This window comes from Myotis daubentonii, chromosome 1, assembly GCF_963259705.1.
Source record: "Myotis daubentonii chromosome 1, mMyoDau2.1, whole genome shotgun sequence".
Taxonomy (NCBI): domain Eukaryota; kingdom Metazoa; phylum Chordata; class Mammalia; order Chiroptera; family Vespertilionidae; genus Myotis; species Myotis daubentonii.
In genome coordinates, this window is record NC_081840.1 from 46,279,483 (window position 1) to 46,293,056 (window position 13,574).

Here is a 13,574-nt window from a genome sequence, read left to right on the forward strand (position 1 = left end):
CAGTAGGGGGGGTCTGCCATAGGCAGCTGATTGGTGATTCTCTCTCATTACTGATTGCTGGGGTCTTTTCCGCATCTACAAGACTTCAGAAATTTCGAGAAGGGCTGTGTGTAAGTGAATGAAGAGACTAGAGAAAAAATATGAATTTGGAAGGCATTTTGGTGAGCCAGATGGAAACTTAGTTCTAGTGACTAAGCTTCTCGAATCTCCTGACCCAGGGCTTTTTATTCACACATTTTGCCCTCTAGCAAAGCAGATATACATATCAAAGGTAAGGTCTGCTAAAGAATAAAGGACCATCAGGTTGGGGGAATTGCTGTCTGGCTGTTCCAGCAGGTAATAACATGGAGATTTTCAGTCCTGCTGAAAGGGTCCATTCAGCCTTTTGAGGACTTCTCACATTTATTATGACCCTATGGAATTAGCCTCCAGTAATTGATATTTCTTTCTTTCTTTCTCTCTCTCTCCCCCCCCCCCTCTAAAATCAATAAAAACATTTTACAGTCTCTAAGCATTTTTATTTTATTATACAGTTACATTAAAATAAGGTATTTGAGGGACTGAGTGTTGGGCTTTGATGACGTCTTGTATATAATGGAAGCAAGTATTTCTCAAGAAGGAGAAATAGAGAATAGGAAAACAGGGCATGAAAGAATATTCATAGCACATCATTCCATAGCTTAAAATCATTATTGGTTTCCCATTGTGCTTAGAATAAAATCCAAGCTACTTTCTAATCCTATCTAATAAAGAGGAAATATACTAATTGACCATCACACCATCACAAAGATGGCGGCGCCCACAGCCAATAAGGAGGGAATATGCTAATTGACTGTCACACCCTCAAAGATGGCAGTGCCCAGCAGCCCTGCCAGGGATGGGCCCATATGGGCCCAGCCTTGCCGTGCGCCTGCCTCCGGAGTCCCCCCCGTCCCCTCAGCCCCCCAGCTACCCAGGGCAGGCCCGAGGCACAGGCAAGCCTCGGATGGCGGCTGCCCAGCCAACACCCAAGGCGCAGGCAAGCCTCGGATGTCAGCTGCCCAGCCGCCCAGGGTAACCAGGGCCAGCAAAGGCTTGTGCTGCCGGCAGTGGCAGCAGCAGAGGTGATGGTAGCGTCACCTTCCCCTGATCACCGGTCGCCTCCTGCCCCTGAGGGCTCCCGGACTGTGAGAGGCGCAGGGCTAAGGACCCCCCCTCAAGTGCATGAATTTTCATGCACCAGGCCTCTAATTACCTATAAAGCCTTTACATATGGCTTCCAGGTACTCTCCAACTTCATCTACATGTCATTCTTTTCCTGCTCACTATGACCAGGCACATAGGGCTTCTGATACTTCCTAGAACACTTTTCTCCATCTCCCCTTTGTGGTTGTTAATTCCTCTATCTGCACTGTTCCTAGTCCATCTCTTTACATCTGGTTCCTTTTCGTGTTCAGATTCGGGTGTGTTTGTTGTTTTTTTTCAAATTATAAGAGAAAGTTTATTTAGAAAGTTACAGAGATAGTAGAAGTGAGTCAGCTGGGCTTTGTAGGCTCAGGAAACAAGCTACAGAAGCAAAAGAAGGACTTTTGGAGCTTAGAAGAGGGAAAGGGAAAGGTAATGTGCCCAGGGAGAAGTAAAGAGGAATGGGAAAGACACAAGCATGCTCCTGAGAGGGCCAACACTTCAAGTTCAGGTCTTAGCTATAATTTCAGTTCTTCAGAGAGGCTTTATCTAAATGTCCATCTTACCAATTACTGCCTATTGTATTGTTCTTTTTATTTTTCATGGTAGTCTTCACAATTTATAATTACTTAAAAAGTTTTCTTTGACTGTCTTTTCCATTTTCCTCTAAACCACTAAAATGTACACTCTAGTAGAGCAAGAAAGCTGAATGTGTCTTGCTTATTGCTATATTTCCAACACCTAAATCAGTTCTTGACATACAGCAAACATGCAACAAAAATAACCAAATGAATACCTGTGAAAGTTGAAGATATATTTACCTACAGATCCATTTGTAGGTACAGTTTGATACTGGTGCTTCCATATCTGTGAATTTGCCTACTTGCAAGAATTTATTTATAACCCCAAAATCAATCAATCATTCATGGACATGCACAGAGTGGCAATAAATTTGAGTCACCAAATGCACATATTTCCAGCTAAGATCAAGCAGGGCAATGGTCTGCCTTCTTATTTCAGCTCTCATACCGTAAACAAGTGTCTTTTTAAAAATATATATGTTTTTATTATTTTTACAGAGAGAGGAAGGGAGAGGGACAGGAGCAGGGCAAAATGGAGGATATTTTTTCCATTGATTTTTTTAGAGAGTGGAAAGGAGGGGGAGGGGAGAGAGAGAGAGAGAGAGAGAGAGAGAGAGAGAGAGAGAGAGAGAGAAACATCGATATGAGAAAGACACATCAATGTGAGAGACACATCTATTAATTGCCTCCTGCATGCGCCCAAACCCCCAACCAGGGCCGGGGATGGAACCTGCAACCCTGGTATGTGCCCTTGACTAGGCATGGAACCTGAGGCCCTTTGGTTCTCTGGCCAATGTTCTAACCACTGAGAAACATAGGCTAATTTATTTAATCATTCTTTTATGACTAAACAATCAGGTCAGTTCAAATTTTCAATATCTATACTAATAAAAGGGTAATATGCTAATTAGACTGGACATCTTCCGACGTCCTTCCGGACAAAGTCATGGATGGTGGCTGCTGCTGTGAGGACCGGACCAAAGCTCAGGCAGCCATTGTGGCTGTGAGGGCCGAGGCTCAGGCAGCCACGGCAGCCGGAAGTGGCAGCAGCAGCGGCGTGATGGGAGCGTTGCCTTGCCCTGATCACCCTGTTGCCTCCCGCAGAGGGAGGCCAGAGGGAGGCCAGAGGGAGCAGCAATGAGGGGGTAATGGGGGAGGTCGCCTCCTGCAGAGGGAGGCCAGACGGCAGTTTAGGCCCGCTTCCCCTGGGGAGCAGGCCTAAGCTGTCAGTACAACATCCCCTGAGGGCTCCCAGACTGTGAGAGGGGGCAGGCCAGGCTGAGAGGATCCCCCCCACCATGCATGAATTTTCATGCACCAGGCCTCTAGTTATAAATAAAATTGTATAGAACATAAATTTTTAGCATGTACTTTTACTTTCTTAAGTTACATTAATAAGTCAAAAGTATATGAACATTTTCCATGGTTCTTGATGTATATATGCTGCCAAACTGTCCTCAAATCTTTTTTTTTTAATATATCTTTATTGATTTCAGAAAGGAAGGGAGAGGGAGAGAGAAAGAAACATGATGAGAAAGAGAATCATTGATCAGCTGCCTCCTGCACGCCCCCCACTGGAGATCAAGCCCGCAACCTGGGCATGTGCCCTTAGCCAGACTTGAACCTGGGACCCTTCAGTCAGCAGGCCAATGCTCTATCCACTGAGCCAAACCAGCTAGGGCTTGTCCCCAAATCTTAAACCAGTTTATATTGCCATCAGCAATGTACAGGAGATTCCTGTTTTAACACTTCATCATCATCATCATAAATATTATAGTTTTAAAATATTTGACAATCTGATAGGCAGTATCTCAAGGGATTTAATGTGTATTTATTTGATTATGAGTACAGTAACCAACCATCCTGGTTTGCCCTGGACTTAGGGGAATCCCAGAAGATAGGACTTTCAATGCTAAAACTGGTCTTAAGCAATTAGCAAAAGTCACAAGCAATTAGGGTGATGAACTGGTCTTAATTACTAGTAAGTTAGACATCTTTTTATGTTTATTGGTCATTTGTGTTGGTTTTTTTTTTTTTGCTTGTGGTCTTTACTCATTTTATTCTGACCATTAAAAGGCTTAAATCTCTATTTTTTTTCCCTTTAACTTAACATCATTTTGTAAACAATTTGCCATGTTTTGCATAATCATCACACTCAGAATTTTCTGATCACTACTTTTCCATTTCAGCATAATTAACTTTTCCCTTATGTTGGGAAATTTAGCTGGTCAAATTGTCTTATAAACTTTTCTGATCACAGGGCTATTTTGATTGCCAAGAGAGAATACAAAAAACCTCTAACGTTAAATGCTGATGAGGATAGTGTTGGTAGTAGATGGCCCAAAGAAGAACACTGCTAATAACAGCTAAAATTGTACATTCTTTTAGTATAGACCCATTTAAAAAAATGTTGAAATTGAAGGCCTGGTGCACTTCATTAAATCTTTTACATTAAATATATATGTGTGTGTGTGTGTGTGTGTGTGTGTGTGTGTGTGTGTATGTATATAATCTTTAAGTAAAGATGTCCTTATAATACTTATTTAATCAGGCAGCCAAAAATACTACCATATAGAAAGTAATTATCACTTTCTCTTCATAAAATTCATGCATTTGTTCAAAAATTGCCGTTCTAGACCAATGTGTACACTTTATACAGTCATTCCTCTTCTCCATATAGCCAGAAAAAATTTCATTTTATAAGCACTTACCTTGGCCAAATCAAAAGGTGTTTTGACCTCTATGGTTGTGTCAGGTTCAGCAAATGCAGGAACTTCCTGTCTGTTTCTCCCTTTCCGCCTACTTCTCTTTAGCTGGTCTCCTGATTTCTGCCCGTCTAAAATTTCTGTAAAGAAAAAAATATAGAGAGGGGTAGAGAGAAAGGGACCGGATGGTGGGAGGGAAGGGGAGCGGGGGGGGGGGGGGGGAGGGAGAAACATCAATTTGTTGTTCCACTTATTTATACATTCCTTGGTTCATTTGGTTCATTCTTATATGTACCCCGATCAGGGAACCCACAACCTTGGCATGAGACGAAGCTCTAACTAACTAAGCAACCTGGCCAGAATGATGCTTAATATTTAAAGTCAAGATATGAAGTCAGGCAGGTTTTTAAATTTTATTTTCCTTTCATACAAGAATTAAATTTAAACCATCACTTTCTAAAGTGTAGTCAATGATAAATAAAGACTACTGGCTGGAATTAAGAAGTTAAATTAAAATCCGATATTTTAGATTGCATAATAATAATGACTTAGATTATTTAGGTTGGTGCTCATGCTGTGTTTAAGGAGTTACTTCTAAATGCTATTTATACTAAAATTGGTCACCATTTACCTTCACCAGGTATGCACGTAACTGGAAAGTGTTTCTTTAAACCAGGTATAAATCTTTCCAATTATTCTGAAGCCACATTTATATCTGCAAACAGTATTTTTGTGATATTTTCTAAATAGAACAATATTCATCACAAATTGAGAAGAACTGAATTAAAACTATGTATACATATAATTCTGCTTAAGTTGGCTGTGAGGAAATACAGAGTGACAAAAAAATACCAATTCCTGTAAGCCAACCCATTCACCAATATTTCAATCTTTATTTAATTACATTAACTTACCACCTTTTTTGAAGGATGGCTGCAGAGCATCAGAAATCAACTCCTGCTCATTCATTTGCCATTTGTTTATAAGCTCTTCTATGAATTGACCTTTTTTGCCCTCATTTCCCTGAAGGAGGTCAGTAACATATTCTCGTATCTCTTCAGGACTCTCAATTGACAAAACATACCTCAGGAAGTAAAAATAAAAGTTGTTGAAACAAGGCTAACTTAACTATGGTTTTCAATAATCATAACAGAGATCAAGGTAGTAAAAACCATTAATTAATCCATTAGAGTGTTTACTTTGAGTGAAGTTCTACTCTAGATGCTAGGAATATCAATTTGATTAGGACAAAGACCCTGACCTCAAGCAGTTCATATTCTAATCTTCACAATCTTCTTGTATTTCTAAAACCAAATCAGTGTATTGAAGATAGGCTTGTGGGGATACCCTTAACACAGGAATACTATTTTTTTATTTGTATTAAAATACAGTTAGAAAAATAAATAAAATACAATCAGCAGAATATTTTCTATAACTATATATCTGCAATCATTATATTTTCCTAGGAACAATACAAATTACCTAATCTCTATGTTGCAAAACCTAAAATTTCTCTTCATTTTCACTAAAAAATGAAATTATAAATTCAAACCAGTTAGTGATTTAACATTCTTAAAAATTGTAAATCAAGATTGGCATCACATCAGAATAAGCAAATCTACATGTATACCTCATTTTATTGTGCTTCACAGGTATTGGGTGTTTACTAACTGAAGGTAAGACCCTCTATCAGCAAAAAGAGATTATGACTTGCTTTATTACAGTGGTCTGGAACCAAACCCTCAGTATCTCTAAGGTATGTGTGTATTTAAGGAAATTTTATAAAGAGTTCTTAAAGGGGGGGAGGTTGGGGGTTAATGGGGGGGATGAGGACACATTCTTAAAAAGTGAGATGGGAGTACAAGTCAGTACAACTTTTCTAGAAATCAACTAGTTAGTATATTTAAATGCCTTAAAATAATCCAATAATTCCCTTTGTAGGACTCTATATGAAATAGAGACAGAACATTTTCTGCAAAAAAGTTAACTGCATCATTATTTAAACCGGTGAAAAAAGTAGAAACTACTGAAAACATCCATTCATGGAGAAGGGTAAAATGAACTCAAGTTTTTAGACTTTACAAAATGTAATATGCAACCGTTAAAAGTGAAATTTTTGAATAATTATTGTTAACCTGAGGAAATGCTCTCATACAATGGTAAGTAAAATAATAGTTAGACTGTATATTTAGCATATGATCTAAATTGCTACAAAAGAAATGTGTATATCTATACACTTTATGTAGAAAAAGTGTAGAAAGTTATACACCAAAATGATTATCACTGAGTGGTACGATTAAATAAGAGTTTTAGTTTATATTTTATTTTCTTTTTCCCCCTACAATTTGAAAATATATTACAACATGCATAGATAAAAACACTAAAAGAGAAATTATGGTTACCTCTGGGTTGTGGTAATTTTACTTTCTTCCTTAAAAATTGTTTTTTTTTTTAGTTTCTACAGTGAATATGCACATCATCAGAGAAGAAGTGAAAAAAATTACTTATAAATTAAGATAATGGACCATGGAAGCATTATCAGATCTGAAGAAACTAATTCAGATACCTAATATGGGACATACAAAAAAATAATAATGCTATATTCTTTAAATTTAAAACATCAGCCAAAGCCGGTTTGGCTCAGCGGATAGAGCGTCGGCCTGCGGACTGAAAGGTCCCAGGTTCGATTCCGGTCAAGGGCATGTACCTGGGTTGCAGGCACTTCCCCAGTGGGGGATGTGCAGGAGGCAGCTGATCGATGTTTCTCTCTCATTGATGTTTCTAACTCTCTATCTCTCTCCCTTCCTCTCTGTAAAAAATCAATAAAATATATATAAAAAATAAACAAATAAAACATCATGCAGCCCTAACTGGTTTGGCTCAGTGGCTAGAGCGTCGGCCTGCCGACTGAAAGGTCCCAGGTTTGATTTTGGCCAAGGGCATGTACCTTGGTTGTGGGCACATCTCCAGTATGAGGTGTGCAGGAGGCAGCTGATTGATGTTTCTCTCTCATCGATGTTTCTAGCTCTCTATCCCTCTCCTTTTCTCTCTGTAAAAAAGCAATAAAATATATTTTTTTTAAAATCATGCAACTGTCTCATCATTGGTAGACAACCATTTTTGGAGCTTTTACAGTTTAATCAACCTGATCCCCAGACTTACTAGCCCCCATTAAAAAATCAATTGCTATCAAGGACTCACAGTGCTGCAAGGAACCTCAAGGGATCATTTAACTCTGGAGTATTCAAACTACTAGGAAAATATTTTAAAAGCTCCAGAAACATTTGAATAAATGTCATTTTAACTATTTAATAAATTATAATAAAGAACAACATACAGCCCTAGCTGGTTTGGCTCAGTGGATAGAGAGTCACTGTGCGGACTGAAGGGTCCCAGGTTCCATTCTGGTGAAGGGCACATGCCCGGGTTGTGGGCTCCATCCCCAGTGGGGGCTTGCAGGAGGCAGCCAATGTTTCTCTCTCATCATTGATGTTTCTGTCTCTCTCTCTCCTTCTCTCTTCTTCTCTGAAATCAATAGATATATTTAAAACAAATAAAAAGAACAACATACACGCAAATGCGTTATATACCAAATCTTGTATGTCAACCAAAATATGAATAAATACGGATTGTGGCTCTTAACGTCACATACATGTGTCATTGATCAGGAAGATAAGAACTCTGTGATGTCTTTTTAAAAATTTCAGGCCACTCAAGTAAAATTATTCAAATTACCTGACCAATACAGTACACCTGGGTAATTTTCAAATACCAGGCATGGCACAGCAAATTTACATAACAAATGCTTTCATCTTGCATCACAGGGTGTTGTGCAATAACTAGTAAAAACCTAATAAGTGGTTTAAATAGAGTTATAGGAAGCTGTAGTGCTTATTTTTTTAAGTTTTGAATAATTCTTATTTAATTTATATTTATGAATTTTTAAAAATGCAAGCAGGTGTTTAGCCTTAAGTAGTGCTTCAACTTTAAAACAGATTTCTCATCACTCCTCTTTCAAGGCTGTGGATAAGTTTAACCAAGGAAAAACTAAGTGCCGGGAGCCGGTCCATCCTTGCTGTTTCAAGGGACCTGGCATATATGGCATACGGTTCTTAATATGTTTGCTCACCTTCTTGGCGCTGTGTTTTAACCAAAGTCACCTCTCCGAGAAAGGTTGAATCCCCAGGTAGGGATTTTCCCCTGAAGTTAGGGAGGGAATAAAACCCCTCAACTAAGTGCCAGGCGGGTAATTAATCCCTTTAACTACGAACAATCATGCTTAAACTACATAATCTTTTCTCCCTGGAATGGAGATAAGAAACGCCCTAACCTTTGTAATAGAGATTGATAGGATTGAATCAACTGGTATAAATACAGTTGTAACAAGACAGAAACACTCAGAACTCAGGAGACAGAATTCAGAAGACAGAACCTACACGGAGCCTAGAGACAGAAGAACTTCGCTGGCGAGAGCATGCCAGAGGATCCTGGACCGGGACTGGCCTCGGAGCCTAGAGACAGAGCCTAGCGGGAGAACATGGCAAGGGATCCTGGACTGAACCTGACTACAGAAATTGGCAAGAGAACCTGACTAGAACCTGGCTATTGAACCTGGCTAGAGGAACCTGGCTATGATGATCACCCGAAGGCTGCCTCCGTGTCATTCCTTCTTCGCCGACTCCGTCCACACCTTTGGGGACCCCTGGACCCGCTGGGGTTGGACCCCGGCATATGGCGCCCGAACAGGGACCCCTAGGATTCCCTTAGGTAAGCCGCCCCATTGAGAACCTCCACACTCGGGACGGATCAGACTCCACCGTAGGAAGAGGGTGGATAGTCTTCGCCGACTCCGTCCACACCTTTGGGAACCCCTGGAACAGGATTCCCCTAGGTAAGCCCCCCTCCCCCATTGAGAACCCCCACACTCGGGACGGATCAGACTCCACCGTAGGAAGAGGGTGGATAGTCTTCGCCGACTCCGTCCACACCTTTGGGAACCCCTGGAACAGGATTCCCCTAGGTAAGCCCTCCCCCCATTGAGAACCCCCACACTCGGGACGGATAGGACTCCACCAGGGTGCTACAGACCCCCCTATAGAGGATAATTAGGGTAAGAAGGTGGATAGTACAGAACTTAGATTGAGAAGATGTGCCATACTGAGTCCAAAGAAAGAAGACTCTGTATTGATCCTTAGATTGAGAAGATGTGCCATACTGAGTCCAAAGAAAGAAGACTCTGTATTGATCTTTAGATTAAGAAGATGTGCCATACTGAGTCTAAAGAAAGAAGACTCTGTATTGATCTTTAGATTAAGAAGATGTGCCATACTGAGTCTAAAGAAAAAAGACTCTGTATTGATCTTTTAACATATATGCTTGTTAGCAGAGGAATTAAGGTTACTCCCAGTCAGACAGAACATTTTATACAAGAAATACGTCCATGCTTTTCTGAGGAAGGAAAGGTGCCGGAAAGGTAAATGTAGAGGCATGGGAGAAGGTAGGCCCAAGGAGCCTTATCCTTAACCCCACTGCAGCCTTTCCACCCCGGGAAAGTGCAGGATTGGCAAGCTCTCCCTGGGGTGATAGATCAGGACTCAGGTAATAGCAGAAAGCGCCAATCCTACTCTTAAAATGGATACAAGAGAGTGTTTCAGGTTTTTCTTTTTAATGCTTGCTTTTAAAAAATAAAAAAGGGGGAATTTGCCGGGAGCCGGTCCATCCTTGCTGTTTCAAGGGACCTGGCATATATGGCATACGGTTCTTAATATGTTTGCTCACCTTCTTGGCGCTGTGTTTTAACCAAAGTCACCTCTCCGAGAAAGGTTGAATCCCCAGGTAGGGATTTTCCCCTGAAGTTAGGGAGGGAATAAAACCCCTCAACTAAGTGCCAGGCGGGTAATTAATCCCTTTAACTACGAACAATCATGCTTAAACTACATAATCTTTTCTCCCTGGAATGGAGATAAGAAACGCCCTAACCTTTGTAATAGAGATTGATAGGATTGAATCAACTGGTATAAATACAGTTGTAACAAGACAGAAACACTCAGAACTCAGGAGACAGAATTCAGAAGACAGAACCTACACGGAGCCTAGAGACAGAAGAACTTCGCTGGCGAGAGCATGCCAGAGGACCCTGGACCGGGACTGGCCTCGGAGCCTAGAGACAGAGCCTAGCGGGAGAACATGGCAAGGGATCCTGGACTGAACCTGACTACAGAAATTGGCAAGAGAACCTGACTAGAACCTGGCTATTGAACCTGGCTAGAGGAACCTGGCTATGATGATCACCCGAAGGCTGCCTCCGTGTCATTCCTTCTTCGCCGACTCCGTCCACACCTTTGGGGACCCCTGGACCCGCTGGGGTTGGACCCCGGCAACTAAGACTGCAAAATAAGCTTTTAAAAAAACATTTATAGACCAGCCGGCGTGGCTCAGTGGTTGAGCATTGACCTATGGACCAGGAGGTCAGGGTTCGATATCTGGTCAGGGCACATGCCCAGGTTGCGGGCTGGAACCCAGTGTGGGGTGTGCAGGAGGCAGCCAATCAGTAATTCTCTCTCATCATTGATGTTTCTATCTTTCCCTATCCCTTCGTCTCTGAAATCAATAAAAATATATTTTTAAAAATATTTATAGGTATCAGTAAGAGTCTCCGTTTTTCTAAAATTTTTATTTATTGATTTTTTAAAAAGAGGGAGAAAAATAGTGATTTGTTGTTCCACTTATTTATGCATTCATTGGTTACTTCTTACATGTGTCCCAAACAGGGACCTGCAACCTTGACATATTTGTATGATGCTCTAACCAACAGAGCCACCCAGCCAGGGCCTGCAAAATAATCTTTTAAACTACAACCTATGAGAATTAAAATTTTTGTGAAATTATATAAGCAGACAAAATACAATTGGATTTGGAGACTGAGAAGACTGCTCTAATCCATACTTCATTGTTGATCCATCAAAAATAGCATCCATATGTAATACTTTCAACAATACAGATTTAAAATAAAATAGCCTTAATTTTTTTAATTGAATGACTTTTTTTGTTTGGTATATACTTTTTTAAAAGTCTTAACTATTAAATCTGACAGCACTCCACTGCTTTAAAAAAATGTTTGAAAAACTACTTAACCTGACCTTGCTTTCAAACAATGGTATAGCCAAGCCATATGATTTGGCTGGATTTTTAAAAATTCTTTTTTGTTTGATTTTTACTTTTTCTGTTTTTGGTGTGTGTGTGTGTGTGTGTGTGTGTGTGTGTGTGTGTGTGTGTGTGGCTGGGTTTTTTTGTTAATAAATCTATTCCAGTTTCAAAAAAAAAAAATCCTTTAATATAGGCTCTCTTAACTCTCTCCTTGCCAACAAGTCTATTTTCTCCCAAACTTAGAAACTCACCTTACTTCCTACAAAAGTCCTAGAATTGCAATTCTGATTTCCGCATCAACGAACAAGGAATCAAATCAAGAAACACAGGTTCCTTGATCAAGACCAACTTTCGCGGAAGCTTTTCCCTCTCGCCTGAACACTGCACCTCCACCTATCCATCCTTTAGTTCTCAGGTTAAGGTCTTATGTTGCAGGAAACTTCAATTTCTCAAATCTTAGAGTCCTTTTCACCGTGCTCCCACCACACCCTGAACTTCCCCTACCTCCGGACTCATCAACCAACCAGAACCCAATTGTAGCGATTTTCTCTGTTGCTCCAGCCAGCACCTGGCTGGTAGTAGCGCAACAAGTATTTGTTAAATCAACTGAAAGCAGATAGTAAATCCTGTCACCATCTCCATTTCATGAGAATCATATAGTATAAGATAAGCTCTACTAGTTAGCTTATAGATGAGGAAACTAAGGTACAGAGGGAAATTAAGTAGCCCAAGATTCCAAAACTAATAAATAACAGAAACTAGAATCTGGGACTCCTTACCCAGGAGCTATTTGCACCGTACTACGCCGCCCCATTTAAATTATAGGTCCTACTTGACAACCCAGATGAGGCAAACGAAAATGCTCAGAGTAAGGAATTTCTGGAAAGATAATTTGGCTTCCCCCTTGTCTCCAGAATCTGTAAGAAAACTGGCTCCCGGGACAAACAGTCTTACAAATTCTAATGACAGGGATGTGGCGTTTTCCTGGGGGGGGAGGGGGGGGTAAGGGGGCGACCCCATCAGCCTGACACTCTATTCCAGAAACTAAACTATAAAACCAAAAGTCAAAAATCGGTGCCTAGTGACCAACAACAGCCCTCTTATCACATTACTTCATTCTCATCAACTTTTTTAGCCCTCCCTGCTTCCGGGTTCGCTCGGCCCGTTCACTTCACAGAGCTCCTTCCCGCCTCGGACCCGAACCGGTCTTACTGCACGATCTCCTCACTGACATCCAGGCCAAAAGTTTTCCGCAAATGCTGGGTACACCAGCCCACCAACTGCTCCCGGGGCGCCGCCCCAGCCACCGCCATTTTCCCCAGCCGGAACCAGCTGGGCTGAAAAAGCCTCGAGTCCTGCGCCGGACCAGTTCCCTTCGCAACAGCGACTTCGCTCGCGCGGGTTCCGCCAGCTGCACGCCCCGTCGCAGCGCAGCGCCACCTCCCCGCCAGCCGGCGCCGGCTCCGCCCCCCTTCGGCTCCGCCCCTTCGGCCCCGCCCCCTTCCCCTCCGCGTCGGCCGGGCGCTCGAATCCGGGCGCTCGAATACGAGCACTTGCGCGTGATTCTTCCGCATTGGCGGATGTAGGACTCGGAAACCGAGAATTCGGTTGAGAAGGCAGTACAAATACCTATAAAAACCACAGTTTAGGAAAATCAAAACTGTAACCCGTTAACTTGAGGGCCCACTTTTATTTTACTTTCGAAGGTCCCATTTTAAATGGTCGGTTTTAATGTAAAATGTTCAAAATAGTACTTAGAAGCCGAGGCAAAGCACTTACTAGTATAAGAGTTTGCTCCGGCGGTAGTGGTTGTGTTAATACCGCTCCCTCCCACCCCCGCCATAGTCCAAGACTAGAGTCACGCTGCTAAAACCTCTCTGTTTAATTTTTTGAGCCAGATCTTTCCCCGGAGAGACAAGATAACTCAGCAAGCTCCACGGCAGTGCTTGGGGGTGGAGGTGCGGGGGTGGGGGGTGGG

The 13,574-nt window shown here is 41.6% G+C and overlaps 1 protein-coding gene across 3 annotated transcripts in view; it reads right to left on the reverse strand.

The window, feature by feature from the left end:
• The window catches only part of TRIP4 (thyroid hormone receptor interactor 4), a 70,940-nt gene extending 57,940 nt beyond the window's left edge, over positions 1-13,000 (reverse strand). Inside the window, exons 1-3 of one of the 3 annotated variants that reach the window (XM_059698641.1) lie at positions 12,809-13,000; positions 5,365-5,534; positions 4,457-4,590 (exon numbers count right to left, since the gene is read on the reverse strand). In XM_059698641.1, the coding sequence (XP_059554624.1) occupies positions 4,457-4,590; positions 5,365-5,534; positions 12,809-12,909 (405 nt within the window). In that variant the 5' untranslated portion in view covers positions 12,910-13,000. Of the gene's footprint in view, positions 1-4,456; positions 4,591-5,364; positions 5,535-11,847; positions 12,608-12,708; positions 12,729-12,808 lie in introns of those variants that run through there. The other 2 variants (XM_059698649.1, XM_059698657.1) reach the window with 2 other exon arrangements.
• Positions 13,001-13,574: the final 574 nt, after the last annotated feature.